The sequence below is a fragment of the Triturus cristatus genome, chromosome 8, assembly GCF_964204655.1.
Source record: "Triturus cristatus chromosome 8, aTriCri1.1, whole genome shotgun sequence".
Taxonomy (NCBI): Eukaryota; Metazoa; Chordata; class Amphibia; order Caudata; family Salamandridae; genus Triturus; species Triturus cristatus.
The window spans coordinates 415,582,881-415,610,337 of record NC_140591.1 but is presented as its reverse complement, the minus strand read 5'-3'; the positions used below and the strand labels follow the sequence as shown (position 1 = coordinate 415,610,337).

The window sequence follows — 27,457 nt, the reverse complement described above, 5'->3', positions numbered from 1 at the left end:
ACCCCACGCCATCCCACTGGGAGTACTTAACCAGTACTTACCCACTATTTTTTTTCTGTCTGCCAACAGAATGAGACAATGTGCTGGGTGCTGCTCCTGCTGGACGGGAGTGGCGGTCTTCAGTGGAGCCCCTGTCGGGCTCCTGGGCTGTCCTGGATGGGATTTTTTAGGTCTCGCCTGATCCAGCGCTTGCGCTGATCTGGCCGAGACATTTTGTATACAGGCTTTTTAAAGTGCTGCCGTGGCCTAAAGCTACAGTGCACGTGAACGTGCACGCGCGCAGCGCCATGTGTCTGTCCTCCCGTAATCGCGATCGCGATCACTTTCACTTTCGCGGCACTTTCGCGGCCGCGTTGCCGAAGCTTGTTGTCATTTTTCCTCCTTCTGCTTCTTCCTCTTTTCCTTCTCTCTTTCCTGTTTTTAATTTTTCCCATTTTCTGTTTAATTTATTTCCCCAATTTTATCCTATTCCTTTCCCCGTTCCTTTCTATCTATTTCCATTGTTTGTTCGCGTTGGACATTATTTTGCTACCGGTGTATTTCCATCTAATTTCTCATCTGTAAGTCCCCTCGATACATTCACTTTGAGTTTTTCTTCGTTCTTCCCATATTCCTCTTTCCGTTTTCCCTGCGAAAGAACAAAGGCCCTGTGCGCGGCCCCGTGTTAGCAGAGGTGAGCACCTCTGACCTTCACCCTCCCCGAGCGGGAAGCAGTGACTCGGTGTCTCTGTTCTACAGGACAGCAGCTGATGTAATGAGAGTGGTAAGGGCAAAGGGCCCCGTTGATTCACAAGGCCTCCATCTTGTTATTATCAGGCAGAGCACTCAAAAAGCCCGGGGTTCAGAATCACTAATTAATTATGAAATGAAATGTAGCTTTTGGAGCGTGGGCCGCCCCGCCCGATGACAACCCCCGGCCCCCGCCTCCTTTTCAGTCCCTTTACAACGCGCGGAGCAGCAGGAGTGGCGAAACCGTAAACAGATACATACGGTGGGTGGTTTGTTCTCTGCAATCAGCGGCCGGCTATTTAAAATCACATCTGTCATCTGCTTCGCCACACTGTTGATGGGTGCCGCTAAAAGTCGGAGTTAGCGGCCCCGAGAACACTGCACTTTCAAGTGATGTCTTTATTGCTTACGTTACCAATTTAGCTCACTATCAAAATGTGATGTCATGTCCCCTTTGAAGTCCACTCCCCTCATCTTGACAATAGGCAAATCTGATGTCAAAATCTCCTTCAGGACAAAATTACGGTTCTGTTTAAAGCAACCCACTCAGTTTATTTGTTTTTGCTTGGCAGTCTCTATACCAGAGGACACCAAAATTCCATTTGTGGATTACTACCAATGTGCATAATTTACATAGACATAGACGCCAGCATTTGTACCACTCAAGAGGGAGGATTTATAGCGGAGAGTGCCCAAAGGATCTGGTCTCAAACTCCTAGATTATATTACTAAACTGAAATCTAAATGGTGTATTTGATAAATTAGATTTCTGGATTTTGTGGTAAAGATTTGCTGTGTTGTGGAGACAAAGGGGTTCCAAACAAGATGGCTACTTAGATGTTCCAAGCCCAAACGCTTACGGGTGGAATCCCACCACTATCTTGTTTCCCCAGAGTTTGTTTCCCTGACCCAGGGACAAATTAAGGATTTCGGGGGCGCTGGGCCCAACGTTTCTTTGGTGCCCCTGTTTGGAACAGCTTTGAATTTTTGATTCAGTTCCCAGCTCTTTCATGCCCTCTTTGGCTAGATCACTGACAGTGGACAGACGCACTCATCCAAACTTTAAATGTGTTTGCATCTAATGTTCAAGGATAGTGTATTGTAACCCAGCAACATCTCACTAATATTATTGCAAGTAATCTCTGTGACACCCTACCATTCTCATACCTGAGGTCCTATTGTGATCTAAAAGGAACAATTTTTTATGTATTTTGCATGAACCTTAAACACAACATCTCTCTGCAAAATGTCTGCAATAGACTCACACATCACTCACGTCAAAAATAAATTAAAGTAAAATGGCACTGTTAGTGCATCCCCTGATGGCAGCCCTCTGGAGGGCCATGAACCCCTCAGACTTCACGTTGCAGGCAGGTGCAGTCACTCACTGCATCCGCCTACAAGGGGATCACTAATCCCCCTTAAAAATGCAGGCGGGTTGTCACCTGCACTGTGAAACACGGAGCGGTTTCAAAGAAGCCGCTCTGTTTTTCACATGAATGCTCTGCCCAGGGGCCAGTGTGAGTTGGAGGCTGCCCTGGGGGAAGCGCATTCCATGTAATATGGTGCACTTTCCCTGTTTTTGCCCGACGCACCTGTTTTAAAGTGCACCGGGCGCAAACATGGAAAGTGCGCCCTTTAAATAATGAGGCCACAGGTATGTAACTCAGTCGCTCTTTATAGGCTCTAATATCCATTTGCTGGGTTGAAGTACTTTGTGCAGTGTTGGTGCTACAATTTAGCTTTTGTTTTGTGATAGATGTTCCAATTCAAGCGGCTGCTGAATAAATGAATGACTATATATTCACAGAGCACTAAATTCTACCGTAGTAATGGGGCGTCCTTAAGTTCAAGGCGGTCTGAGCGGCCTGTTTGGCCGCTCAGGCAGTTACAGGGAGCCTGGGCATGTTCTTCACGGGGCTGCGCAACACAGCCCCATGGAGAACATGCTAAGTGTTTGGAAGTGCAAAAAACACTCCTCACTGTGCTCAGCCATGCCCCTCCCCAACCTGGCTCCAATCCCTCGCAGAAAAATAAAATGATAATAACTGCTTGGTATTATCATTTTATTTTTCGTTGTTGCACTGTTCAATTAGCAGAGTGGCGATGCTCCACTGCCTTAGTGGAAGAGCCGCTACCGAAGAAAGCCCCATGGCCGCTTGCACTTTGATGCTTTGAATGTAAAGCAGACAACATGCAGGTGCTGCCGAATGTGTCGGCAAATTACACCGGGACACAATCAGCATGTTTCACTGGGGCCCAACCTTGTGGCAGGGAGGAGGGATTCCACCCTGTGAAAATAGTGGGTGGACGCCGTCCACCCATGTGTACCCCCGACTTGTGCCCAGCATCACATACATTCTCTCACATTTAGTTGTCATGTTGAATTCGCTTGTGGGGGAGCTTAGGAGTGAGTTAACAACTGAGCATGCAAGGGACTGAGTGAGTGAGTGCATACCTGATTGACTTTTTGTGTAAAACACACTGGAAACTGAAACACCGTCAGATCCTTGTCTGACTTAAAGATGGGAATTTGTGGCACTGGGAATGCCCTACAAATTGGGGTCTTCATGCAGCAGTGAATCCTCTCACACCTCTGTCGCCCATCATTTGACTTTAAGATACTCCAGAGGCATAATACAGGCTCCAGCAGGACATGTGCGCCGGGGTGGGGGCCCAATCAGCCCATGACCTATGAATATCTGTAGGACACAGGAGTCTCAAGGAGCCAGGGGGCCTAATTATTTCTCGTTTCATCACTGGACTGCTCATGGGGGTAACAGGACAGTTCAGCCTCAATTCTCACGCTTCCCTTGGTATTTGTCTAAGACTGCCAAACTGGGTGCAAATTTTGTGCAGTGACTGAAATGTGTGAGGCCTACCAGAGCTGCCTTTGTGGTAGGGGTGTGTGGGGCTTTTAACCATGTTCAACCTACATGGAATTCTTCTTTGCCTGTTCTAGACACACCGAGCACCCTGTCAACTCTATCTCCTCTGCTACTCCATGATGGGCCAGCAAGACACTGCTTTCTCAGTTATTTGGTATGCTGGTTGTTAGCAGATGAAATCGAGGAGCAGTTCTCAATCAGCCCCAATGTTCTTTTCACATCGTTGTGAATAACAACAAACCCTATGGCTTGATGAAACCGAGCCATCGTCTGAATCATCAAGGGTCAATACCAGCGCGAGACAACATACCACTTCAGGTGGCTCCTTTTTGCTAACAGAATGTAACATTAAAACAAGAATTACAGCCACTCCAGAGAAGAAGTGGGTGCCATTGACACAATGGACTAATACCTCAAAAGGATGCATGGACCCCGAAGGCAGAGATCCGCATCTTCTCCGACTAGGTACAGTGTACTAGGCAGCACCCCCTGAATTGAGACTCGGAGTAACAAGCATTTGCAATGCAATAGGTCTCGCATTTATGTGAGTTTGAGCTATTGACATTGCAAATGACAATGCCTTTTATTTTTGTTTCCGTTTAAAAAAAAAAAAAAAAAAGGCATTGTTATTTACAATGCCAATAACTTAAACTCACGTAAATGCGAGACCTATTGCATTGCAAATGCTTGTTTCATGTGCCTCCCGGCGTGCTGGGAGGAGAGGATGTTCCTGGCCGGCCCATTGCGGCTGGTGCGCCGTCCCTCCCGGGCAGTTCCAGGTTGCGGGCGTGTGTCTTTCTGGTGGTTGGGCCAGGTGGAGGACACGCTGCAGCGGCTGGTTGGTGGCACGGGCTGTGCTTGAGATGCCCCTGGAGTGCCTGGCTGCCGGTGTGGTCGATTGCTGCTTAGGTGCTGTGGCTGGTGGTGCATGCCTGGGCTAGCTGGCGGGGGCATTGTTGTGGCAGACGGTGCAGTTTGGAGTCTGCCAGCCTAGGGGGTGAGTACCACGTAGCGGTTTTTCTTTTCCCTGCCTTTAATTGGTGCATTCCAAAGATGTGCCCTAGATCTTGACCTAATCTGTGCACAGCCTCATCTCTGGACTTGCATAGAAACTACCCGTGCGAGGCATATGAGCTGCAGATTACACACTGTGCATAGATCGCCATCTGGTGTTGGGCCCGGATGTTTGCAGTTGTTTTTCCTCTTGGAAAATCTTTGGAAGTCACAAGGTATGTGACTCCTCTTTTGGATCGTATTGCGCATGGGCTTCGGCTCCATCCTCAGATTGTTTTTTCCGCCATCGCTACCCTTTTGAGGCTACACTGAAATCGAACATCTGACTGCTGCATGTGCAATTCACGGATTTCGTATCCATTGCAGTCTGAAGTACAAATGACTCCTACACCATATTTTCTTGCTCCTTTGCCTCTCTTCTTGTTGTGTCTGGGACCTGTTTTCCCAGCCGGCGTACATGCAGGGCAGGTGTGTCAGCCATTGGGTGCTGGTTATCCTGTCTCTTGTTGGAGTCGGGCTTAGTTGGTGTCATCTGTGTGATGGCACTGGCGGGGTTGGTGGCATGGTGCTTTTCCCAGGCGTTTACTTGCCCTGCTGTGGTTGTACCAGTATGGGCACGGTTTGTGAGCTGTGCCTCTTCCAGCCTCTATTCGCTCTGTGGGTCGTGTGGCCTTGGTCTTCCTTGAGCGGCCCTTCCGTTCTGATTTGTGGGGCTTTGGCCTTTGTTTTCTGTGGTCTCGCTGTCTTGCTGTGGCTGCTTGTGTCCCCTAGTTTGTGTGCTTCCTTGTTTCAGGGGGCTTGGCCCATGGGGGTGTCGCCTTTTGGGTGCCTGCCCATGGGCCGTTCTGGCTTGCCTTCCTCTTCTTGGCGTCTTGCAAGAGAGTGGGTGCTATAGGGCCCCTTGGGGTCCGGCGTTCTGTGCCGGGCATTGCTGGGGTCCAGGCCGGCCTCCCAGTCCTTCCCGATGGGCCTGTCATCCATGTCTGCTTTTCTGGGGGTGAGCAAGATCATGGTGGCGGCATCCCCACACGGGATTACTCGATTCTGTCCTGGCTTCCTGACCTCTTTGCGGTGTGTTGCCGCTGTGGCCTTGGGTGTGGCTGGCTCTGATGGGTGTTCTCTCTGCCCTCGGAGGTGGAGTGGTTCTGGGGTGTGGCTGTTGGTTCCCCGTGTCACTTTTTCTAGGTCTGTGGGGGCGCCATGTTGGTTGCCTACTTGCTCTCGTTCTGAGGGCGGTTGTGTCTGGCCTTTTGGTGGCAGTTCTTCTACTGCTGCCTTTTGGATTGCGCCGGGCCTTCTATATCTGTTCCTTGTTTCGTGGTGGCCCTGCTGATGGATTGGGGGGTGCCGACAGTGCTCCTTCTGGTGGTCCATTTTTCTGGCCTCGGGTCTCTGGCCTGGGTGTTGGGTGCTGTTGCCTGTTCTCCAGGGCTGCTTCGGCCTTCCAGTCTTTGTGCCTGGCTTGCAGGTTCCTCCCCCTGTCTCTGCTGGCTGGTCTTTGTTTCAATTTGCTTGCTTGTCAGGTGCCAGTGTGGCCGTCAGCGGTGTTGGGCTGTTTGCCACCCTGCTTGTCTGTTGTGCTTTCTGGCTCCCTGGTCCCTGTGGTCGTGACAGGGGGTATGTTTTCCTGCCTGTGTTTGGCCTCGGGCTCTGGGGCCTGTGGCTGTCTGCGTCTCTGGTTGCTCTTGAGCCGTCATGGGCTTTGTCTTGGCCCTTCTGCAGGTGGTGTTGGAACTCTCTTGGGGTGGTCACTGGGTGTTGTCCTTTGCCCTCCGGGCCGGTTGGTCAGCTGGTTGTTTGATTGGGGGTTTCCTTGTGTGGCTTATCTCCGGTGTCCGCCTTGGGTCAGCCCCCTGGGGTTGTGGTTGGGGGTGACGTCCGCAGTGTGTTTGAGGCGGGGTCTTTCCTGGTGTGCCTGTTTGGACTTTGGGTTCCCCTGGTCTCATGGCTTTGTTTGGACTTTGGGTTCCCCTGGTCTCATGGCTTTGGGGGTTTGCCTTGCTCTGCCCTTGGTCCTCTCTGTTTTTTGGGTCCTGGTCCTGTCCGGTTTCGGATCTTGTGGTGTCCGCCCCTTGGGGGTGTCTATCCTTTGCACGGTTGGGGGCCCTTTTGTTGTCCTATTTTCCTGGTGGGGTGTTGGGGTGTGCTTCACTGGGTTCTTGCCTCTGGCTCGCCCCCTGTGTTTTCCAATTCAGGTGGCGTGTTTGTAACTGGCTGCCTGGTCCTCCTAGTAAGTCTTCGGGCTGCTGGAGTTCTAGCGCTCGTCGGTACTGTTTGGACCCACATGGATGGTGAGATCCAATGTATGAGAAATGTTGGAAGTTCCCAAAGTGATAGGCCTCTAAGAGAAAAAACGTTTTAAAGGTCACAGCGTAGGCATTGAGTCCACAATTACCATCCAAAGTAGAGCGTTCAGAATCCCCTGTAGTAAAAGCAAATCAGTAACAAAGCCAATAACAACATCCTGTGTACTATTGGGAAATATCCCTGGGGGAGAGTACAGCATCAACAGCAAGTAAGACTGTCTTATTCTAAACAATGACTCTTCTGTGTGACCCTCAGGTAAGAGGGAGTGTATTGTGCCATCTAAAAGAATAACAAAAGATGATCACAGACAAGTGAAATTGGCAGTTGATACACCCTCCAATTTAAGTCCCCTCCACAGCTGGTTCCCCTGAAGCCTGCGCTAAAACATAAGCTACATTTGGAACTGAAAGAAGCTGCATAACTGCTGCAAAAACAAGCAGCAGAGCTGGTTCCTTCCTCTGACGGGAAAATGCAAGATATATGTTTTGTTGGTTTGCAGAGAAAACTGCAAGAAGTCAAACCGATTTTAGACCCCCGACAAACTAACACATGGATTAAAAAGCAACAATTTTGTATGCTGGTTCTCCATCAAATATTTCCTCAGCTCCTGAAAGGGGACAGGATGTGAACATTTGAGTAGCAGGATGCTTATATCCACTTTCAGGTAACTAAAAAACACAACATTTAGAGGTTCATACTAGGCAACTCGCACTGCCAGTACAAAGTGACCTCATTCCACCTCAAATTTGTTCCGCGAACCTTTTTCCAAGAGCTTGGTGGTGGTGGCTGCATTTATTAGTAGGCAGGGAAATTTCGTTTATTCATATCTCGACGATTGGGTGATGTCTCTCGCATCAAAGAAACTCTCCAAGACTTCATTGCAACCATTGCTCAGCTTCAAGCTCTAGGCCTTCATATCAACTTCCAAAAATCCACATCAACCCCAGTTCACAATGTAGCTTTCGTAGGGGAAACTTTGAATACAAAAATAGGAGTGTATTCTTTGGAGGAGAGAGCATCTAACTTTTTTCAGAAATCTCTCCAAATTCACAAGACTCCCTAATTAGCCGCTCGCTGCATGTCTTTGGTTCTGGGGACAGTGGCCTCCTGCACATACATTGTCACAGATGTCCGGTTCCAAATGAGACACCTTCTGCAGTGCTTGGAGGATCAATGGTCTCAACGGGAAGATGACTGGGGAAATGAATTATTCCACTAAACAGTTGTTGCTATGGTGGTGCAGGAAATCGAATCTTCTGTACAGAGTTTTTAATTTTTTTTTATCAAGGTCTTTCAACTCACACCATTGTAACCGATGACTTCTTGATAAGCTGGTGAACCTATTTTCAGAAGCTAGTGCAAAGACTGCTGTCAAATAAGTAACACCTATATCATATACATGTTCTGGAACTGAGAGCTTTTCATCTGGCTCTCAAGACTTTCCTACTTTCTCTAACATCAAATAGAATTGTAATCCACAAAGGCACCTCAACCACAGTTCACTGTCCTAACAAACCAGATGATGCCAGATCCAGGACTCTTCCTCTGCATGCTGAACCAGTGCAATCATTAATTCATATTACAGCCAAAACAGAAAAACATATGTCCCCACAGAAACAAGAGAGTTAAAAATGCAACTTGGATTTTTGTCAGCAGCATTAGAAGATGCTGCTTTTCAGGATGTTTAGAATGTTAAACGAAAAGTTAATTCTGTTGCTCTGGTATTTTGGCTGCTTGTTGGAAACTCATCAAAGGCGACTTGCACATAAACAGATCTTCTGGACATGCCATAATATTATAATCCAGACCGGCACCAATTTCACAATGCATGGTCTCAACAAACTGGACTCTACCAGATCAACGACTGTTCTTCTGATAACCCAAACAATCTGGAATTGGGTCTTGGCAAGAAACCCGACCATAAAAACTGTTCACCTTCTAGGTCTCCAGAACACCCAAGCAGGCTTATTGTGTAGCCTCTTCATATTAAAACCACTTGTGGGCTAATGACAATGATGTAGTAGAAGGCATATTCTCAGATTGGGGTAATCCTCAAATTGGTCTGTTTGCCTCTAAAGTGTGGGAACTGGGAACGCTGGACATTGCCCTTTGGATAGACAAATCAAAGAAATTTCCAAACTGTTTTCCGCCAACCTCACTGATTCCATCAGTCCTAGTGAAATTGAGGTATGCAACACTAAAATGATTTTCATTGCCCCTGGATGGCAGAAACAACAAGGAGGCGTCCTTACCAACCAAATTTCTGACGAGGATACAAGCACAGTTATAAGATCCCAATCTGAGGTCCTTAAATTTGGCAGCATAGCTCGTGAAATTATGCACTATGGACACCTAAAATCTACCCTAAAAAATGTATGTGCATCCTAAAAGGTATGATTATACCATGCATTGGTGCATCTTTTACGTGGAAAAAGTTCTATCTTTGGTGTCCTTGCTAAGCGGAGGTGATCATTTGATATCTACGTCATTGGTGCAGTATCATCTACAATTTACCTCCAGAACTATGCCTTTGACGTAACTGCCTGTACAAGGCATACTGTGATATGGAGTTCCATTGTTCCTTGAAGGGACAGTGCCTATTTTCACTTTGCTGTACATTGAGCCTATCTGGTAGTTAATTTCTTAGTGAGCTTTCTTTCACTTGAGTTTAGAGTTTTGCTTCCGCTGCAGCACGCTTGAGGGAGCACGCTGCAATGTTACCTTGTGTAGTGTTGTAAATAAAGGATTCTGATTTTTGTTTTTGTTTTGCCAATTAAAGCTATAGAGGCTTTTCCTGCATTTGGGCAATACAGGTTTTCACCTCTAATAAATGTGTGCACTCAGTTTGCCAATAAAGTGTTCCAGGATCCTTACAAACAGGCAGGAATGTTTAACATCTATGACTTCAGTGAAGATACTTACAATGCAGTTATAGGATTAAAAACAAAAACCAGCATTTGCAATGCAATCGGTCTCGCCTTTGGAACCTTATATGTATTTAGCAATGCAGCACATTAGCCTGGGTGCTGAAACATCTACTGTGCTTTCACATGGAGGTAAGGTAAGCACCAAACTGCGGAACATGCCGGGTATGGGAACACATGGAGAGAAATACTGCCTATCAGCGGGAAATTGTATTGTCCAAAGCTCTGTTTTTAATATAAAATCAGCCCCTTCAGTGGTCACATCACTGAAAATACAAGATTTGAAAAAAAAATGTTTGTCTACGGGTGCTCGATGAATACAAGTTTCTATGGCCTGGAGTGTAGGGTATGCTAAAGTGATTCTGGTATTTTACTGACCTCTACTGGTCGTTTTCTATCAAGACAGTTAAATGGAGGCAGTTGAACAGAAAAAGAGTTCCTAGGCTTAAGCAGACAAGTTCTAGGGTTGATCTCCAGATTCATCAAAGTACATACAACAGATCTTCCAGATAGCGCAAGCGCTGTCTAGGCTCGACCTAGTAAGTAACATTTACTTCTGTGTCCTGAATGTGCTACATGTGAAAGCTAGTGGATATGGCGAGAAGCATAGTTTCTAAGGTCTTTAACATTCTGACTCAAAATGTCTTACGTGCACAGTGGTCGTTTTAGCTAATTCCAATGTCTACCTAAAAAGAACCTTCATAAATCAGTCCCTATGTATTTTATCGCTTGTAAATGTATATTCTGTCACTTTGATGATGCAGGCAAATCAGCTAGAGGAAAAGAGAAGGCAACAGGAGAAACAGAGAAGGGAAACGTTTGAAGATGACCGATATCAGTGAGTGACTTTATTGTTTTTGTTTTTTGAGTAAAGTGATAAAATGCAAGCACCATCACTATTTGCATTCGTACAGATGGCATGCCCCTACGCTTTCAAGTGGTAGGCACTTGCTATGCTGCTACATAAACCATTGCTAAAGGCACACCAGTATGTAAACCAAAAACACATATAATGTGGACATGCACCATCAGTCCTTCCTTATAAACTTTACTGTGAATTTCTTGGGTTTAAAATCCCTACCTTTCTTTTTGTTTTCCCATTGTATCATGGTCCTTGTAGACTTCTATTTTGCTGTTAAGATGCTACATTGTTACATCCGGAATATACATATATTTCCAGCAGGATATCCTCCTGTTGGAAACCGGGCAACCGGGTTAGCAGTCACCAGGTTCCCAGCACAGTGGTAGCTTGGCTCGAGCGGTTGGGGGTCAGGCACCGTGTTAAGCGTACGTCACACCCTCACAATAACCATGCGTTCATCCGTTCCAAAAACGACACTACACCGTAAAAATTATGGAAGACAAGATGAAAATATATATGTCTTTATCTTATTTTCTCTTAGTTGCAGGCTTCACATCATAAATACAATACACTAGGATTTTCCTTCAACAGAGCAGGTCAAATAAACAATGCTACTTCGGAATTTCAACAAATAGGTTCAGGTCATCATTAAGCAAAGAATAAATAGATGTGCAATAAACATAGACGGCAAATAAATACAGTCAGACAATAAATACAGTGCAAGAATAAATTAGTGGAAGACAATAAATAAAGCACCTTCAATAAATAAGGTAAAGCAATCAATGACCGTTACAGATCAGATCACTTTCATGAGGTAACTTGGTCTTACTTTGCCCATATACAGCTTGTGGTCATTTGGGTGGCATGGGGGTGTCCCACCTAGATTGGTCAAGGCTGGGGCTTAAGCTGAGGCAGAATGAGGATAACCTAATGATCTGGCCCTCCAAACTACACAGCCCCACACAGATGTCACTGCACCAGTCTCAGTTCACCCCTGGCAATCCCAGGCTGGTTCTAACACCCCTCTAGCCCCTAGAATGGTCTTTTAGGGCTCCCCGGGGCCTTTGACGCCCCCTCTACCACTTACTGTCCCTTCCTCGACGATCGGCTCCGCTGGGCGCCGTGTCGACGCCGTGAGGCGGCTCCAGATCGATGTCGCTTGGCGGCCTCGACTAGATGTCGCTGGGCGGTCTCGACTCGATGTCGCTGGGCGGCCTTGACTCGATGTCGCTGGGCGGCCTTGACTCGATGTCGCCTTCCGGCGTCGCAGGGACACGGTCTCCCCGCTTCCGGGTGTCTCCGGAGTGCGATCTCCACTCTCGACCTCCGGAGCGCTTCACCTCAGTTTCCGGCGACTCCGGTGGGCGGACGTCACTCTCCCGTCGACGCCTCACCTCGACCTCAGGTGACTCCCTACTCGACCTCCGGCGCCTCTTCACGACCTCCGTCGGCGCCCTCACTCGACCTCCGGTGACTCCCTACTCGACCTCCGGCGCCTCTCCACGACCTCCGTCGGCGCCCTCACTCGACCGCTGACGGCTCCGGGTACGACGTCTGCTTTCTGTCAGCGCTGCTTCTCTACCTCAGGCCCCAGGTCTCCAGGCTTCTCGACGTCAGGACTTCAGGAGGACACTGCTGAACAGGTTAGGAGCTTGCTGTTCTTCCTCTTTAAGGCCTGTTCTAAATGTTCAGATCCTTAAGATGGTTCTTCTGGTCTTTGTCCCACACAGGGCTTTAGGCTGGGCTTGGTCAGTAGGGACTAGCATCAAGGGTGGGTTTCTGGACCCCACTCCAAGCACTGGTTTCCACCCCTGCTGCCTTACTCCGACCTCCTTCTATCTCTGTGTCCTCTCTCCTCTCCAGTCAGCTGCCAACTGCCACTCTGAGATGGCCTCCCAACATTCTAAACTGCCTCCCACTATCACAGGATTCTAGAATGTTCCAGGAGGTTCTGGAAACCTCCAGTGAGTTCTGGTGATGTCACAGGTGACAATGGGTGGCCACCATTTTGTGTCTCAGGCCCTCAGACAGAAGTTCCAGGGGTAGGGAAAATGGCTCCCTGACCCTGCATCAACACTAAAAAGTCTGGTGGTTCCCAAAAAGGAAAAATTATAACAAGGTTTGAGGCAGAAGTGGGACAAAATAAATAATGATGAGGAGGGACCACCCAAAGGGCTGACAGGTCTAACACGCGTCCCCCCCCAGCTGAAAGTGGGGAGAGCTACCCAACCCCTTGGGAGTTCTCATCACTAAGGCGGAAATACCTTGAGAGACCGTCTGCATTGGCGTGGTCCACTCCAGGCCGATGTTCCACCTGAAAGTCCATTCCCTGTAGGGAGATAGACCACCTTAGCAACTTGGGATTCTCCCCCTTCATCTGCATCAGTCACCGAAGGGGTCTGTGGTCGGTCTGAACTAGGAAGTGCGAGCCAAACAGGTATGGCCGCAACTTCTTCAGAGCCCATACCACTGCAAAGGCTTCACGCTCTATTGCACTCCACTTCTGTTCCCTGGGAAGTAGTCTCCGGGATAGGAAGACCACAGGTTGATCCAGACCCTCTTCATTGAGTTGCGATAACACTGCCCCAATGCCATGTTCCGATGCATCCGTCTGGACAATGAACTCCTTGGAAAAGTCTGGGGCCCTTAAGACCGGGGCCTCGCACATGGCTTGCTTCAGTTTCACAAAGGCCTGCTGACAAGCCTCCGTCCAGACTACCCGGCGAGGTTGCTTCTTGGACGTAAGCTCCGTGAGGGGGGCCACAATGGTACCATACCCCTTCACGAAGCGGCGGTAATATCCGGTGAGGCCCAGAAAAGCTCGGACCTCCGTCTGAGTCTTGGGGGGTTCACAGGCCATGATGGCCTCGATTTTTGCCTGGAGGGGTTGCACCGCTCTTCTACCCACCAAGTGTCCAAGGTACACTACCGACCCCTGCCCGATCTGGCATTTACTGGCCTTGATCATTAAACCAGCGTGCTTCAGGGCCTGGAGAACAGCTTGCAGGTGACGCAAGTGATCCTCCCAGCTGTTACTGAAGACGGCAATGTCGTCCAGATAAGCAGCAGAGAAACTCTCCATTCCAGCGAGGATCTGGTTCACGAGACGCTGAAACGTGGCAGGTGCGTTCTTGAGCCCAAAGGGCATCACGCAGAACTGGTAGTGGCCCTTGGGCGTGGAGAAGGCTGACCTTTCCTTAGCTCCATCAGTCAGAGAGATCTGCCAGTACCCGGAAGTAAGGTCAAAGGTACTCAGATATTGGGCAGCTCCCAGCCGGTCAATCAGTTCATCCGCCCTCGAAATCGGATGAGCATCAGTCTTGGTTACTGAGTTCAGTCCCCGGTAGTCCACACAGAACCTCAGTTCCGGTTGGGCACCTGGTAGTGCAGCTTTTGGTACTAATACCACCGGACTGGACCATGGGCTGCTGGAAGGTTCAATCACTCCTAGCTCCAGCATCTTAGTGACTTCACTGTGAATGCTGGCCTTCACCTTGTCTGTCATCCGGTAGATCTTTGACTTCACAGGTGGGCTGTCTCCTGTGTCCACGTCATGGACGCACAGGTGAGTCCTACCCGGAACAAGGGAGAACAACGAAGAGTACTGCCCCAGGACCTGGCGGCAGTCCTCCTGCTGTTCAGGAGTTAGGGATGGGGAGAGAATCACTCCCTCCACCAACCCATCCTTCTCTTGAGACGCAAATAAGTCGGGGAGAGGCTCGCTTTCCACGTCCTCTACTCCGTCAGTCACCATCATCAATATGACTTCGGGCCTCTCATGGTGGGGTTTGAGGCGGTTGGCATGCAGCACCCGTAGGGGCTGGCGAGGGGTCTTAAGATCCACCAAATAGGTAGCCTTACCCTTCTTCTCCAACACCTCAAAGGGTCCTGACCAGCGATCCTGGAGGGCGCTAAGCTCTCCTGGTTCGATCACCCACACCTTCTGGCCAGGCTCCAATTCCACCGGATGAGCTTTGTGGTCATACCACGCCTTCATTACTGCTTGGCTGGCTTCCAAGTTGTCAGAAGCTTGCTTCCACAACTTAGCCATTTGGCTCCGGAAGGCCAGCATGTAGCTCACCACGTCCTGGGGAAGCTTTCTGGGAGTTCTTTCCCATCCGTCTCTCACCAGGCCGAGAGGTCCACGCACAGGGTGCCCATACAAAAGCTCGAAGGGGCTGAAGCCCACTCCCTTCTGTGGCACTTCCCTGTAAGAAAACAATAGACAGGGTAGGCGGACGTTCCATTTCCTCCGCAGGCTTTCAGGCAGACTTCTGATCATGCCTTTCAAGGTTTTATTGAACCTCTCCACCAGACCATTGGTCTGGGGATGGTAAGGAGTGGTGAACCGGTAGGTCACTCCACACTCCTTCCACATGGCCCGCATGTATGCTGACATGAAGTTGGTCCCCCTGTCAGACACAACTTCCTTGGGAAAACCCACTCGGGTAAAGATTCCCATCAGGGTCCTAGCCACAACAGGTGCAGTAATGGTCCTCAGAGGTATAGCCTCTGGGTACCGTGTGGCATGATCCACCAGAACCAGGATAAACCTGTGACCAGCTGTAGTAGGCGGATCTAACGGACCCACAATGTCGATGCCCACCCTTTCAAAGGGGGTGCTAACGACAGGAAGTGGTTCCAGGGGAGCTTTCAGCTTCACCCCTGTTTTCCCACTGGCTTGACAAGACACACACGTCCGGCAATAGGTGTCGGACGACACTTTCATTTGAGGCCAATAAAAGTGTGGGACAAGCCGGGCAAAGGTCTTGTCTTGCCCCAGGTGTCCTGCCAAGGGGATCTCATGAGCCAATTCCAGGAGAAAGGCTGGATAACGTTGAGGGACAACCAAGGCCCGTGACGATCCGTGCATGGGTGCCTTGGGTTCACTGTAGAGGAGGCCATCCTCCCAGTAAATATTGTAGTTCCCCTCAACGTTCCCTGCTGCCTGGGCTTCGGCCTGTCGCCTCAGTCCCTCAAGGGTAGGACACTCCCTCTGGCCCTTGCAGAATTCCTCCCTGGTCGGCCCTCCCTTCACGTGCCACTCGGCCGGGATGGGTAGGTTCTCCAGTTCGATAACATCCCCCTCCGCGGACTCCTGGTCCACCACCTCCGGTGGCCTATCCGTCACACGGGGCACGGATGCCGAGGCAGGCTCCTCCTGTCCTCGGTTCTTCCCTTGGTCGGCAGCCGGCTGTGCCTTTGTTCCAGGCTCCAGCCTAACCGAACTCCCCCTCGGGGTAGTCGCAGACCCTGTGCTGACACAGGCCCAGTCAGGTGTACCCAGCATCTCAGCATGAGTCCGGTATTCCACCTCCTTCCAAGCATTATGCTCCATGTCCTTCCCCAGCAGACAATCGACTGGCACGGCAGGGGTTACGGCAACTCGAAGCAAACCTGCAACCCCTTCCCATTCAAATGGAACCTCGGCCACCGGATAGTGGCCCATTCTGCCGTCAGCCATCGCGGCAGGGTGGAGTACATTGGGAATCACCTGCTCTGGAGACACCAGTTGGCTACGTACCATAGTCATACTGGCTCCTGTGTCTCTCAGAGCCTCCCCTCTTTGGCCGTTGATGGTGACCCACTGCCCATACGTTGTGGTATTCGCGGGCACCTGGATCTTAGGAACCATCTCCCAGGGACACTAAAGTGACACCCGCCCACTCCCTTCCCTTATCTAAAGGCATCTCCTCCCCGAGCACTACACTAGCTACTCCGGGGGCCTTTCCTCCGATGGGAGGGGGTGGTCTTTTCGGGCACTTCACATCTCCCTTATAGTGTCTGACACCACCGCACTCGAAGCAATGGACAACCCTTGGCTGCTGACTCTGGCCAGGATTAGGGTTTCTGGGTGGGTTAGCCCTAGGGGTGAATCCCGTTTCCTTCCCTTGGAAACTATCTTGGGGGCCTTTAGAGAACTCAGTTTTCTTTTCCCCTCCCTCTTTCTTCTGGGGGGCGCCCTGTCCGGTCTTTTGAGAGTCCCCTCCAGTCCCCCTTGTGGACACCTGGGTACTAGCACAAATGTCCGCCTCCTCAGCAAGCTTCCGGGGATTGGTCAGCTTGCTATCCACCAGGTGTTGACGCAGTTCGGGGAAACATTTTTCGAGCAGGTGTTCCTTCAACATCAAATCAAACAACCCCTCGTAGTCCCTCACCTCGCTGCCCTGTATCCAACCCTCTAATGCCTTCTTTGCATAGTCCAGGAAATCCACCCAATTCTGTGTGCCCAGTTTGTGGCTACCCCGGAACTTCTGTCTGTACTTCTCGGGTGTTAGTCCAAACTTCCTCACGACCGCCACTTTCATGGTGGGGTAGTGGGTCTGCTCATCCTGCTCCAGGGCCAATAATGTATCCCTGCCAGCTGGAGGCATGTATTTATACAATCCCCCTCCCCAATATTTCTCTGGAACCCCATGGGCTCTTAAAGAGACCTCATAGGCCGCTAGCCACTTGCGATGTCATCTCCCGCACTATAGCTGGCTACTATGTCTTTTGGCAGATAGGGTTTGGGATCCCTGGTGATTTCTCTCTCTTCGCTGCCAACATTAGGAACAGTGTGTGCCCCGACCCGTAGGATCTGGAGATCTATCTCCCTGAGCCTCAACTCATGAGCCATCCTCCGTTCCTCCTTTTCTTTCTCCAGCTTCGCCAACTCCCATGTGAGCTGTCTTTTCTCCCTCCGGTCAGTTAATTCTGCTTCTGATAAGCCGCCACTAGAGACACTGCTGCCCTTCCTTGAAAGTGTTCTGGGCCCCGCTAATAGGTTCCCCACCTCAGGTTGGTACAAACCAGCCCCCTCGCTGACAGTCTCTCCATCCCTGTCCTCCTTCTCAACCTTACTTTCTCGTCGTGCCTCCCCCCAAGCCCTCAAGCTGGTCTGGAGCTCACCCTTCTTTGCACCTTGGGGACAAAACACCCCCTCTCGCTGACAAAACTCTCTGAGTTGGGCCACAGTGTAAGTTTCCACATCCTCCAACACAAACTCCATTTTGCCCACTCAGGATAGAAGACAGTTGCTTACAGAAGCTATGCAGGGGGGTACCTTTTGTAATACCTCCTCCCACCACCAGAAGTAAATTTGGAAAAAACAAAACTCAAAATCAGGAAGTCCGCTTGGAGAAAACTCCCGGTGTAGGCCTATGGACTACCCAAAGTTATTGTCGAGTAGACGCAAGCACAGCTCTATCCCACCACTGAACACCAATTTTATGTTGGAAACCGGGCAACCGGGTTAGCAGTCACCAGGTTCCCAGCACAGTGGTAGCTTGGCTTGAGCGGTTGGGGGTCAGGCACCGTGTTAAGCGTACGTCACACCCTCACAATAACCATGCGTTCATCCGTTCCAAAAACGACACTACACCGTAAAAATTATGGAAGACTAGATGAAAATATATATGTCTTTATCTTATTTTCTCTTAGTTGCAGGCTTCACATCATAAATACAATACACTAGGATTTTCCTTCAAAAGAGCAGGTCAAATAAACAATGCTACTTCGGAATTTCAAAAAATAGGTTCAGGTCATCATTAAGCAAAGAATAAATAGATGTGCAATAAATATAGACGGCAAATAAATACAGTCAGACAAATACAGTGCAAGAATAAATTAGTGGAAGACAATAAATAAAGCACCTTCAATAAATAAGGTAAAGCAATCAATGACCGTTACAGATCAGATCACTTTCATGAGGTAACTTGGTCTTACTTTGCCCATATACAGCTTGTGGTCATTTGGGTGGCATGGGGGTGTCCCACCTAGATTGGTCAAGGCTGGGGCTTAAGCTGAGGCAGAATGAGGATAACCTAATGATTTGGCCCTCCAAACTACACAGCCCCACACAGATGTCACTGCACCAGTCTCAGTTCACCCCTGGCACTCCCAGGCTGCTTCTAACACCCCTCTAGCCCCTAGAATGGTCTTTTAGGGCTCCCCGGGGCCTTTGACGCCCCCTCTACCACTTACTGTCCCTTCCTCGACGATCGGCTCCGCTCTGCGCCGTGTCGACGCCGTGAGGCGGCTCCAGATCGATGCCGCTGGGCGGCCTCGACTCGATGTCGCTGGGCGGCCTCGACTCGATGTCGCTGGGCGGTCTCGACTCGATGTCGCTGGGCGGTCTCGACTCGATGTCGCTGGGCGGCCTCGACTCGATGTCGCTGGGCGGCCTCGACTCGATGTCGCTGGGCGGTCTCGACTCGATGTCGCTGGGCGGCCTTGACTCGATGTCGCCTTCCGGCGTCGCAGGGACACGGTCTCCCCGCTTCCGGGTGTCTCCGGAGTGCGATCTCCACTCCCGACCTCCGGCGCGCTTCACCTCAGTTTCCGGCGACTCCGGTGGGCGGACGTCACTCCCCCGTCGACGCCTCACCTCGACCTCAGGTGACTCCCTACTCGACCTCCGGCGCCTCTTCACGACCTCCGTCGGCGCCCTCACTCGACCTCCGGTGACTCCCTACTCGACCTCCGGTGCCTCTCCACGACCTCCGTCGGCGCCCTCACTCGACCTCTGACGGCTCCGGGTACGACGTCTGCTTTCTGTCAGCGCCGCTTCTCTACCTCAGGCCCCAGGTCTCCAGGCTTCTCGACGTCAGGACTTCAGGAGGACACTGCTGAACAGGTCAGGAGCTTGCTGTTCTTCCTCTTTAAGGCCTGTTCCAAATGTTCAGATCTTCAAGATGGTTCTTCTGGTCTTTGTCCCACACAGGGCTTTAGGCTGGGCTTGGTCAGTAGGGACTAGCATCAAGGGTGGGTTTCTGGACCCCACTCCAAGCACTGGTTTCCACCCCTGCTGCCTTACTCCGACCTCCTTCTATCTCTGTGTCCTCTCTCCTCTCCAGTCAGATGCCAACTGCCACTCTGAGATGGCCTCCCAACATTCTAAACTGCCTCCCACTATCACAGGATTCTAGAATGTTCCAGGAGGTTCTGGAAACCTCCAGTGAGTTCTGGTGATGTCACAGGTGACAATGGGTGGCCACCATTTTGTGTCTCAGGCCCTCAGACAGAAGTTCCAGGGGTAGGGAAAATGGCTCCCTGACCCTGCATCAACACTAAAAAGTCTGGTGGTTCCCAAAAAGGAAAAATTATAACAGGGTTTGAGGCAGAAGTGGGACAAAATAAATAATGATGAGGAGGGACCACCCAAAGGGCTGACAGGTCTAACACCTCCAATATGCAGTTCTCGCTTTAGTGATTAAAACATTTTTGTTGAACCATTTTAACTTATCTGTAAGTTAGTTTTGTAGCACGTTTATTTCACGTAGCCACAGCACAACTGTCTCAGCAGTAATCTGATTATGAAGGATAACATGAATTGTTGATAGCCTACCTGCATGGTTACGCGGAGTACATTGCTGAAACGAAGAGGCTTTTAAGGTTTGAAGATGTGTGAAGGTGCAGGATATGCACAGGAGGGTTATTGCGATGCTTGGGTCAGTGGCGTGTTCATTCAGTGCTTCGTTGCACAGTGTTTTGGCTAGGGGGGCAACACACCATCCTAAAGTGCTCTAAAGCTCTAAATATATCACAGGGAACCACCTATTTATATAGTAAAACGTTTTTGGAGCATCATAAAATAGTGGTGGGGCTATCACGGGATTCAGTGTAAGAAGATAGATGGAGAAAGAACTAGCATTTTGTGTGTTTAAAAAAAAAAAGATGTATATATTTTTTTATTAAACATGCACATCATACAATACATAATCTGAAAGCACATTGCCAGTACACGGGTACAGTATGGTGTAAGATGCACATTTATGGAGTGGCCTAACCACATTCTTTAAGTACATGAGAAACAACATAATACCACGTAACTTGGCAGCGGATATGAATACCACCCTTCCCCCATCACCCGGACATAGGTCTCTAGCACCCAGAGAGTGGGTGAATTATGTCCCCAGGGTCGCACCCTGGTATTCCCGACAAGGGCCCCACACCTTCTCCCACTTCTTGGGGCATCCTCTGCTGTGACAAACTACTTCCTCCGCCACCAGTCAATTTCCCACTCTGATACCGACGGGGGGAGAGGGGCCCACCACCACCTTGTGATGTTGCACTTCGCCACTCCCGCCGTCAGCGCCAACCAAAGCCTGGTATATCGAGGCCAGTGCTCCTCACCCTGTATCATCGAGAACAACCATTTAACGTCCATTGGTACTCTTCCCGATAGGACCTTAGACATCACAACTGGCACTCCCTGCCAATAACATTGAATCATGGGACAATCCCACAGGATATGGTAGAAGGAGCCCTCCAGCGCACATCCTCTCACGCCAAGTGGCCTGTCCATCGCCCCTATTTTGTGCAGCAGAGTGCGTGAGTAGATGGCCCGATGCAAAACATTGAGCTGTATCAGCCGAAATCAAGCTCAGATAGCTATGTCCCGGGGACTTTGTAGGGCCTCCACCCAATCCTCATCGTCGATATCACCTAGGTCATCCATCCAGGCGCATCTCAGAGAGCCCAGGGAGTCGAGGGAATTATTCATCAATTTTCGGCAAATCACTGACACTCCCTTGTTCAGAATGGGGTCTGTGAGCAAGCTGTCTTCCAAGGGGTAGGAGTCTGGCAGGCCTGTCCCCCTCCTGAATATGAACCCGGAGAGCATGTCCGAGCTGAAAATAGTGACGTTTTTGAGCGGTCGCAATTCCATTTTCCTGACCAAGTGTTTCTAAGGCAATCCTTCAATGCTCTGCTCCTCCACACATCACCCAGGTGCTTGATTCCCTATCCTTGCCCACCGCGAGAAACCCTGCAGGTTGGATACCTCATGGGGGGGGGGGGGGGGGGGAGGGTCATGGCTGTCAACTTGGCCTGCCATCTGAAATAGCATTCATCCTTGGTCCAATATCTTAAGACAGGTGATATGTGCATTGGTAGTCCCTCCCTCTTTGGGCGGGTGTATAGGATATTTTCAAGGGTACTAGTGGGCAACGCTTTTCGGTCGACCCTGTTGGCTGGCTCTCCCCACTCCAAGAATACCCAGTTGTTAATCACTATGAGCTGCAAGACCCAATAGTACTTTTTGATACCTGTGATTGACAGCCCTCCATCATAGACTTCCCTCTGTAGCTTTCCCAGTGCAATACACAGCGTGTGCCCATTTGCCACAATAATGCCTGGAGTTCCTGGCCTAGCTGTTGAAGAAATGCTGGTGGGATGGGGTAGGGTGTATTTTGGAGGGCGTATAAAAAGCACGGTAAGCACATCATTTTGTACAATGCTGCCCTGCCCATCAGAGATAACGGAAGTGTGCGCCAGTGTGCAGCGTCTGCAGAGAGTCGATCCAATTGTGGAGTGAGGTTACGCTGTTTGAACAACTGCTGGTCTCCGGTCACAAAATCCTGAGGTACTTAAAACCTTCCATTTCGATTGGAGCCGTGCATCCTATCGGGATTCTCTGAGGTGGTCCCAACAGGGGAAGCACCACTGATTTGGCCCAGTTTATTCTATAGCCCGAATAATTACCGAAGAGTTCAAAGATATGGAGAATTCTTGCTAATGAAAAATACTGCCTGGAGATGTATAGTACTATGTCGTCGACGTATAGGGAGATGCATTTCTCCCAGCCGCCTAGTGACGGAATACCCCAGATCAATGGGTCACTACGGATCCAGGACACCAACGGCTCCAGTGCCAGGGCAAATATCAGGGGCGATAGTGGGCATCCCTGTTGGGTGCCTCTTTGCAGTGGGAAGATCCCAGACAGCACTCCGTTAACCTTCACTCTAGTCATAGGGTCCTGGTAGAGCATCCTGGTCCATTCGCAAAACTTTGGGCTGAGTCCCTGTCTGGTCAAGGTAGCGAATAGATATGGCCAAAGAACTAGCATTTTGGTGCTAATCCAATAAATTACGTGACTTTAGAGTTTGCCCCTTTTACTAGGAGCCACAACTGCCAGCAAAGAAGCCTCCCATAACAACCTTGGCTGTACCGTGCACCAGTTCATATGCGTTCCTGGGAGGTCAAGCAGAACTTAGCTTATTTCACATATTTATCTGGAACAAGAAATTGCTGGACCAGACTTTGCCAATGAGTAACATGTGAGCTACTGTTAGCTCTGGAGCTACCTGAAAGTAGCTCTCCTGTGTTCAACCCAGCCCACTGACGTAAAAGCTTTTTCTTGCTCAAATTAATATATGTTCACCAAAATTGTAACATGCGTACTTAAGATTCAAATGTGTTTTTTTCTGAGCTCATAAACTGTACTTGTAAAAACAAAAAAAAGTCGCATTTCCAAAATATATTCAACACTTATATTTGAGTGATACGTTATGCAGCTTTTTGTAAGACATATTACTCATATTATTAACTAGGTGCCACAGACACTGAAGCTATCGCTGCTATTTATTAACCACATAAAGGCATTCCAAATTGATAATACCATATTTACATTACTGCTGGCAACTCTGTCTGATTGACTGAAGTGATCACTTCTGATAACCCTGTTTATGGTGGCCATCATGTCTGATGTTGTCACTATCGGAACACTAATAAAAGTAGCTCAGGATGATTTTTATTGGACAAAAGTAGCTCTTATTATAGGAAAGGCTGGAGGCCCCTGTGCTAGATGATATACAATCAAGTGGGGAACTTGCCTATTGTGAATTATTATAATTACATTTCACATATTTACAACTTGTAGACATTGGGACATTAAGTGGATCACAGGACTTTCAATCAAGTGCTGACGCCATGATTAGACACCAGGTTTTCAGATTTCCAGGTTAGCAACTTGGCCACTAAACCACATTTTATCCCCAGAGGCCTAGTGTTGCTGTGGAAGACGTGAACCAGCAGTAGTTTGTCAGCTCTTTCTGCTTTCCTGATACCCTTCCACACACACTGTGCACAGCCTTCCCTTTTTTAATATTTGGGGGTACCGTGGATCTACAGCCACACTTGACACAACACCCTAGGGGTGTTGCTCTGGATCTGAAGCGGAGCCCCAGGGGTGTTGCATTGAGCATCGTGTTGGGTCTGCAAATCTAATGACCGCCCCCCTATCCTTTTTTGTATTTGACCTAAGGGGGAGCCCTCTGGGACCACCCTGTCCTATTATATATTTTTAGGACTCCGGATCGAGTTCCCTGGTCCTAACATGGCAGCTGCAACTTTTCCATCAGGTTGCTGTCAACCAAGCACAGTGTGTGGTTGAGGTCACTTATCTGCCACGGATCCCCGCAGTGTGAAATATGTTTTTGAGTCCTGATTTCTCAAACTACTGAACGGATTTACACCAAATCACAAAAAGCACGCTTTCTGGACCAAGATCTAGCTTTATTCCAAATTTGGAGTAATTGCGCTCAGCACTTTTTACGGTATTGCCGTTCAATTTTCCTATTGAAAATGAGTGGAGAAAACACGTTTTGGGACCCCCTTTTTTCTCAGCCTCCAATTGGCGGATCACCCAGAAACTTTCTAGAAAGGGGCTAAGGTGGATGAGACTTTTTTTGGAAAGTTTCATGAAGATTTGGGGAGTGGAGTTGGCCTAACGGCTAGGGCGCTCGACCTCGGACCTGGGGAACTGGGTTCGAGTTTCTGTAATGACGCTGAACATCCTGTGATTCTGGGCAAAATCACTTAATCTCCCCGTGCCTAACAAAAAAAAAATGACTGTGTCCTCATGTAACGTAACTGGTGCTATGTTAAAGCGCTCTGATAATTGATTGGATTCGGGTCAAGTTCGTGCTATATAAAACTCTGCAAAAAGAAAAAAAGATTCGGCAAACTGTGCCAGACTAATAAGCAAACCAAAAAATGTGTTTCCTGTGGAAACATGGTCCTGAGTATAACTACCGAGGGTAATGTGTGTGAACTTATCTGTCTATGTTGATATATATCCCCTGCTCACGCCGCCATGCTACAAGGATAGACCGCACTCCAGGTTAGTCCAAAAGATTCTTTATTTTACTGCTGAGGCATTTCAACCAAACGGTCTTTCGAAAGCTGGGGGAACATTGTGACAGTGTTCTCTATATACTCCGAGAGACACTGTTGTATAATCAATAAACCTAGGCAAAAGACTTCAGCACTTTTACATAATGTGTGCTCATCAGTAATGGGAAAAAGACTTCATGAGTCCAACATGAAAAAAAATGTCTTCCCTAAAAATAAATTAACATGGTATCTCACCAAGAAAGAATAGAATAAATTGAAAAAATCAAATTAAAATTAGATAAAAATACAAAATAAGGAACGGTACAAAACTATGCAAGTGCATATACTCACTGGTGATAGTCTCTCTCATGGGTGCCCAGACCAGATTCCAAAAAAAGAGTTCAAGTGACCTACGAGAACACAGGGTTTAACTGGTGAGGGGGAATGGAACTGGGTGCGAGATGTCAAGTGAACAGAGTAGACACACCAGAGGTAGAGAAAAAGAGATCTACACAGAGTCCCAATAGAGACAAACAAGACAGGGGGATGATTCAGCGCCAGAGTGGCAGTGGTAGTCTGTGCAAGGTGTAATGTCATCTACCCCTGTAATAGCTCACACAAAGTAGGGTTTCGTGTGTCATATGGACTCCTGGCTCCTTATATGCAAGTGCAAGACTCCAGTGTCACAGAGCCCCCGACCCCCTGGATGTGAGAAGTGCGAGGATATGCAGCAGGAAGATGAAGAAAACGCTGGGGGAAAAAATATATATATATATATGGTAGGACATCGAAAAAGCCGCAAGGTGAAACACGTCTGTCAGTGCAGGGGGGTCTGCACAATAAAGCATTTTTGCTGAAATCACACCTGTGAGTGCTTTCCATTGGGAGCGAGAGATGGTTGCTTCAGTACAGGGCTGGTGCTCACATGATCACGTTGACTTCTACAAAGCGGGGCTGGCATCGTGTCAGAGCAGTGCACCAACCCACATGGGTCACAAAATAGCATTTTAATATGGGAGAAATAAAAGCGCACCCACTTGGAAAAACCTTAGCGGACTACAATGACCATGAGGCTGTGCTGACCGCCAAGGCCACTGAAGCGGGTAGTTGGATCTTAAATTGTGCAGAAGCAGCGTGACTTTTATTCTTCCTGCACCGCCACTGAAGAAGGGAAGAGGACTCCTGAAACACGTTTGGCGTATTGATATTTTGATGACTGTCATCTGGGGGGCTGCCAGCTTGCAAGTTGCCGAAAAGAAAGTGAACCACAGATCTTCCGGTGGCTTCTCTCCTTTGGTGCTACCTGTTTGAATGGATATATATATATATATATATATATATCTGCTCCTGCTTGACCGTTGATTGGGAAGCACTCGAACACCACCAAGGCTCCAAGCAAAGCCCTTTATTAAAGGTATGGAAACGCTACACTGCGATCCTTTAACAGTCATTGCGCCACTGCCGACGCGTTTCGATTGCTTCTTCTTCAAAGGCGTGTGGTCGAATGAAGTGCACAGCCCGGTCACTGCCTTTCCCCTTTCTTTTCTTTCTTTAATAGCACGCCCCTTGATGGGCTACTCTGTATGAGAAGTGCTGAGGATTCTGGGAGTGGTAGTGCCGATGCATACATAACGTGCAAATGTTCTGTCGGATACACAAAGACCCTGGATGGGCCTCCGCAGCTGGCGTGTCCTAAATCCTGTAGGATGGTGCTCCAACGTGTGGCTGGCAGATTTCAGCCCCTGTGGCCCCCAGGTTCCCGGGGTGGTGCTGTCCCGGCGGCACGGAAACCGCCAATACATTACTGCTCCTGCTTGACCGTTGATTGGGAAGCACTCGAACACCACCAAGGCTCCAAGCAAAGCCCTTTATTAAAGGTATGGAAACGCTACACTGCGATCCTTTAACAGTCATTGCGCCACTGCCGACGCGTTTCGATTGCTTCTTCTTCAAAGGCGTGTGGAAAGGCAGTGACCGGGCTGTGCACTTCATTCGACCACACGCCTTTGAAGAAGAGCAATCGAAACGCGTCTGCAGACGCAATGACTGTTAAAGGATCGCAGTGTAGCGTTTCCATACCTTTAATAAAGGGCTTTGCTTGGAGCCTTGGTGGTGTTCGAGTGCTTCCCAATCAACGGTCAAGCAGGAGCAGTAATGTATTGGCGGTTTCCGTGCCGCCGGGACAGCACCACCCCGGGAACCTGGGGGCCACAGGGGCTGAAATCTGCCAGCCACACGTTGGAGCACCATCCTACAGGATTTAGGACACGCCAGCTGCGGAGGCCCATCCAGGGTCTTTGTGTATCCGACAGAACATTTGCACGTTATGTATGCATCGGCACTACCACTCCCAGAATCCTCAGCACTTCTCATACAGAGTAGCCCATCAAGGGGCGTGCTATTAAAGAAAGAAAAGAAAGGGGAAAGGCAGTGACCGGGCTGTGCACTTCATTCGACCACACGCCTTTGAAGAAGAGCAATCGAAACGCGTCGGCAGTGGCGCAATGACTGTTAAAGGATCGCAGTGTAGCGTTTCCATACCTTTAATAAAGGGCTTTGCTTGGAGCCTTGGTGGTGTTCGAGTGCTTCCCAATCAACGGTCAAGCAGGAGCAGTAATGTATTGGCGGTTTCCGTGCCGCCGGGACAGCACCACCCCGGGAACCTGGGGGCCACAGGGGCTGAAATCTGCCAGCCACACGTTGGAGCACCATCCTACAGGATTTAGGACACGCCAGCTGCGGAGGCCCATCCAGGGTCTTTGTGTATCCGACAGAACATTTGCACGTTATGTATGCATCGGCACTACCACTCCCAGAATCCTCAGCACTTCTCATACAGAGTAGCCCATCAAGGG

At 49.3% G+C, this 27,457-nt stretch overlaps 1 protein-coding gene across 1 annotated transcript in view; it reads left to right on the top strand.

The window, feature by feature from the left end:
- EPSTI1 (epithelial stromal interaction 1) overlaps window positions 1-27,457 on the top strand; it is a 236,271-nt gene that overhangs the window by 141,367 nt on the left and 67,447 nt on the right. Inside the window, exon 6 of the mRNA XM_085621814.1 lies at window positions 10,627-10,700. Coding sequence (XP_085477940.1) covers window positions 10,627-10,700 — 74 coding nt within the window. The remainder of the gene's footprint in view (window positions 1-10,626; window positions 10,701-27,457) is intronic.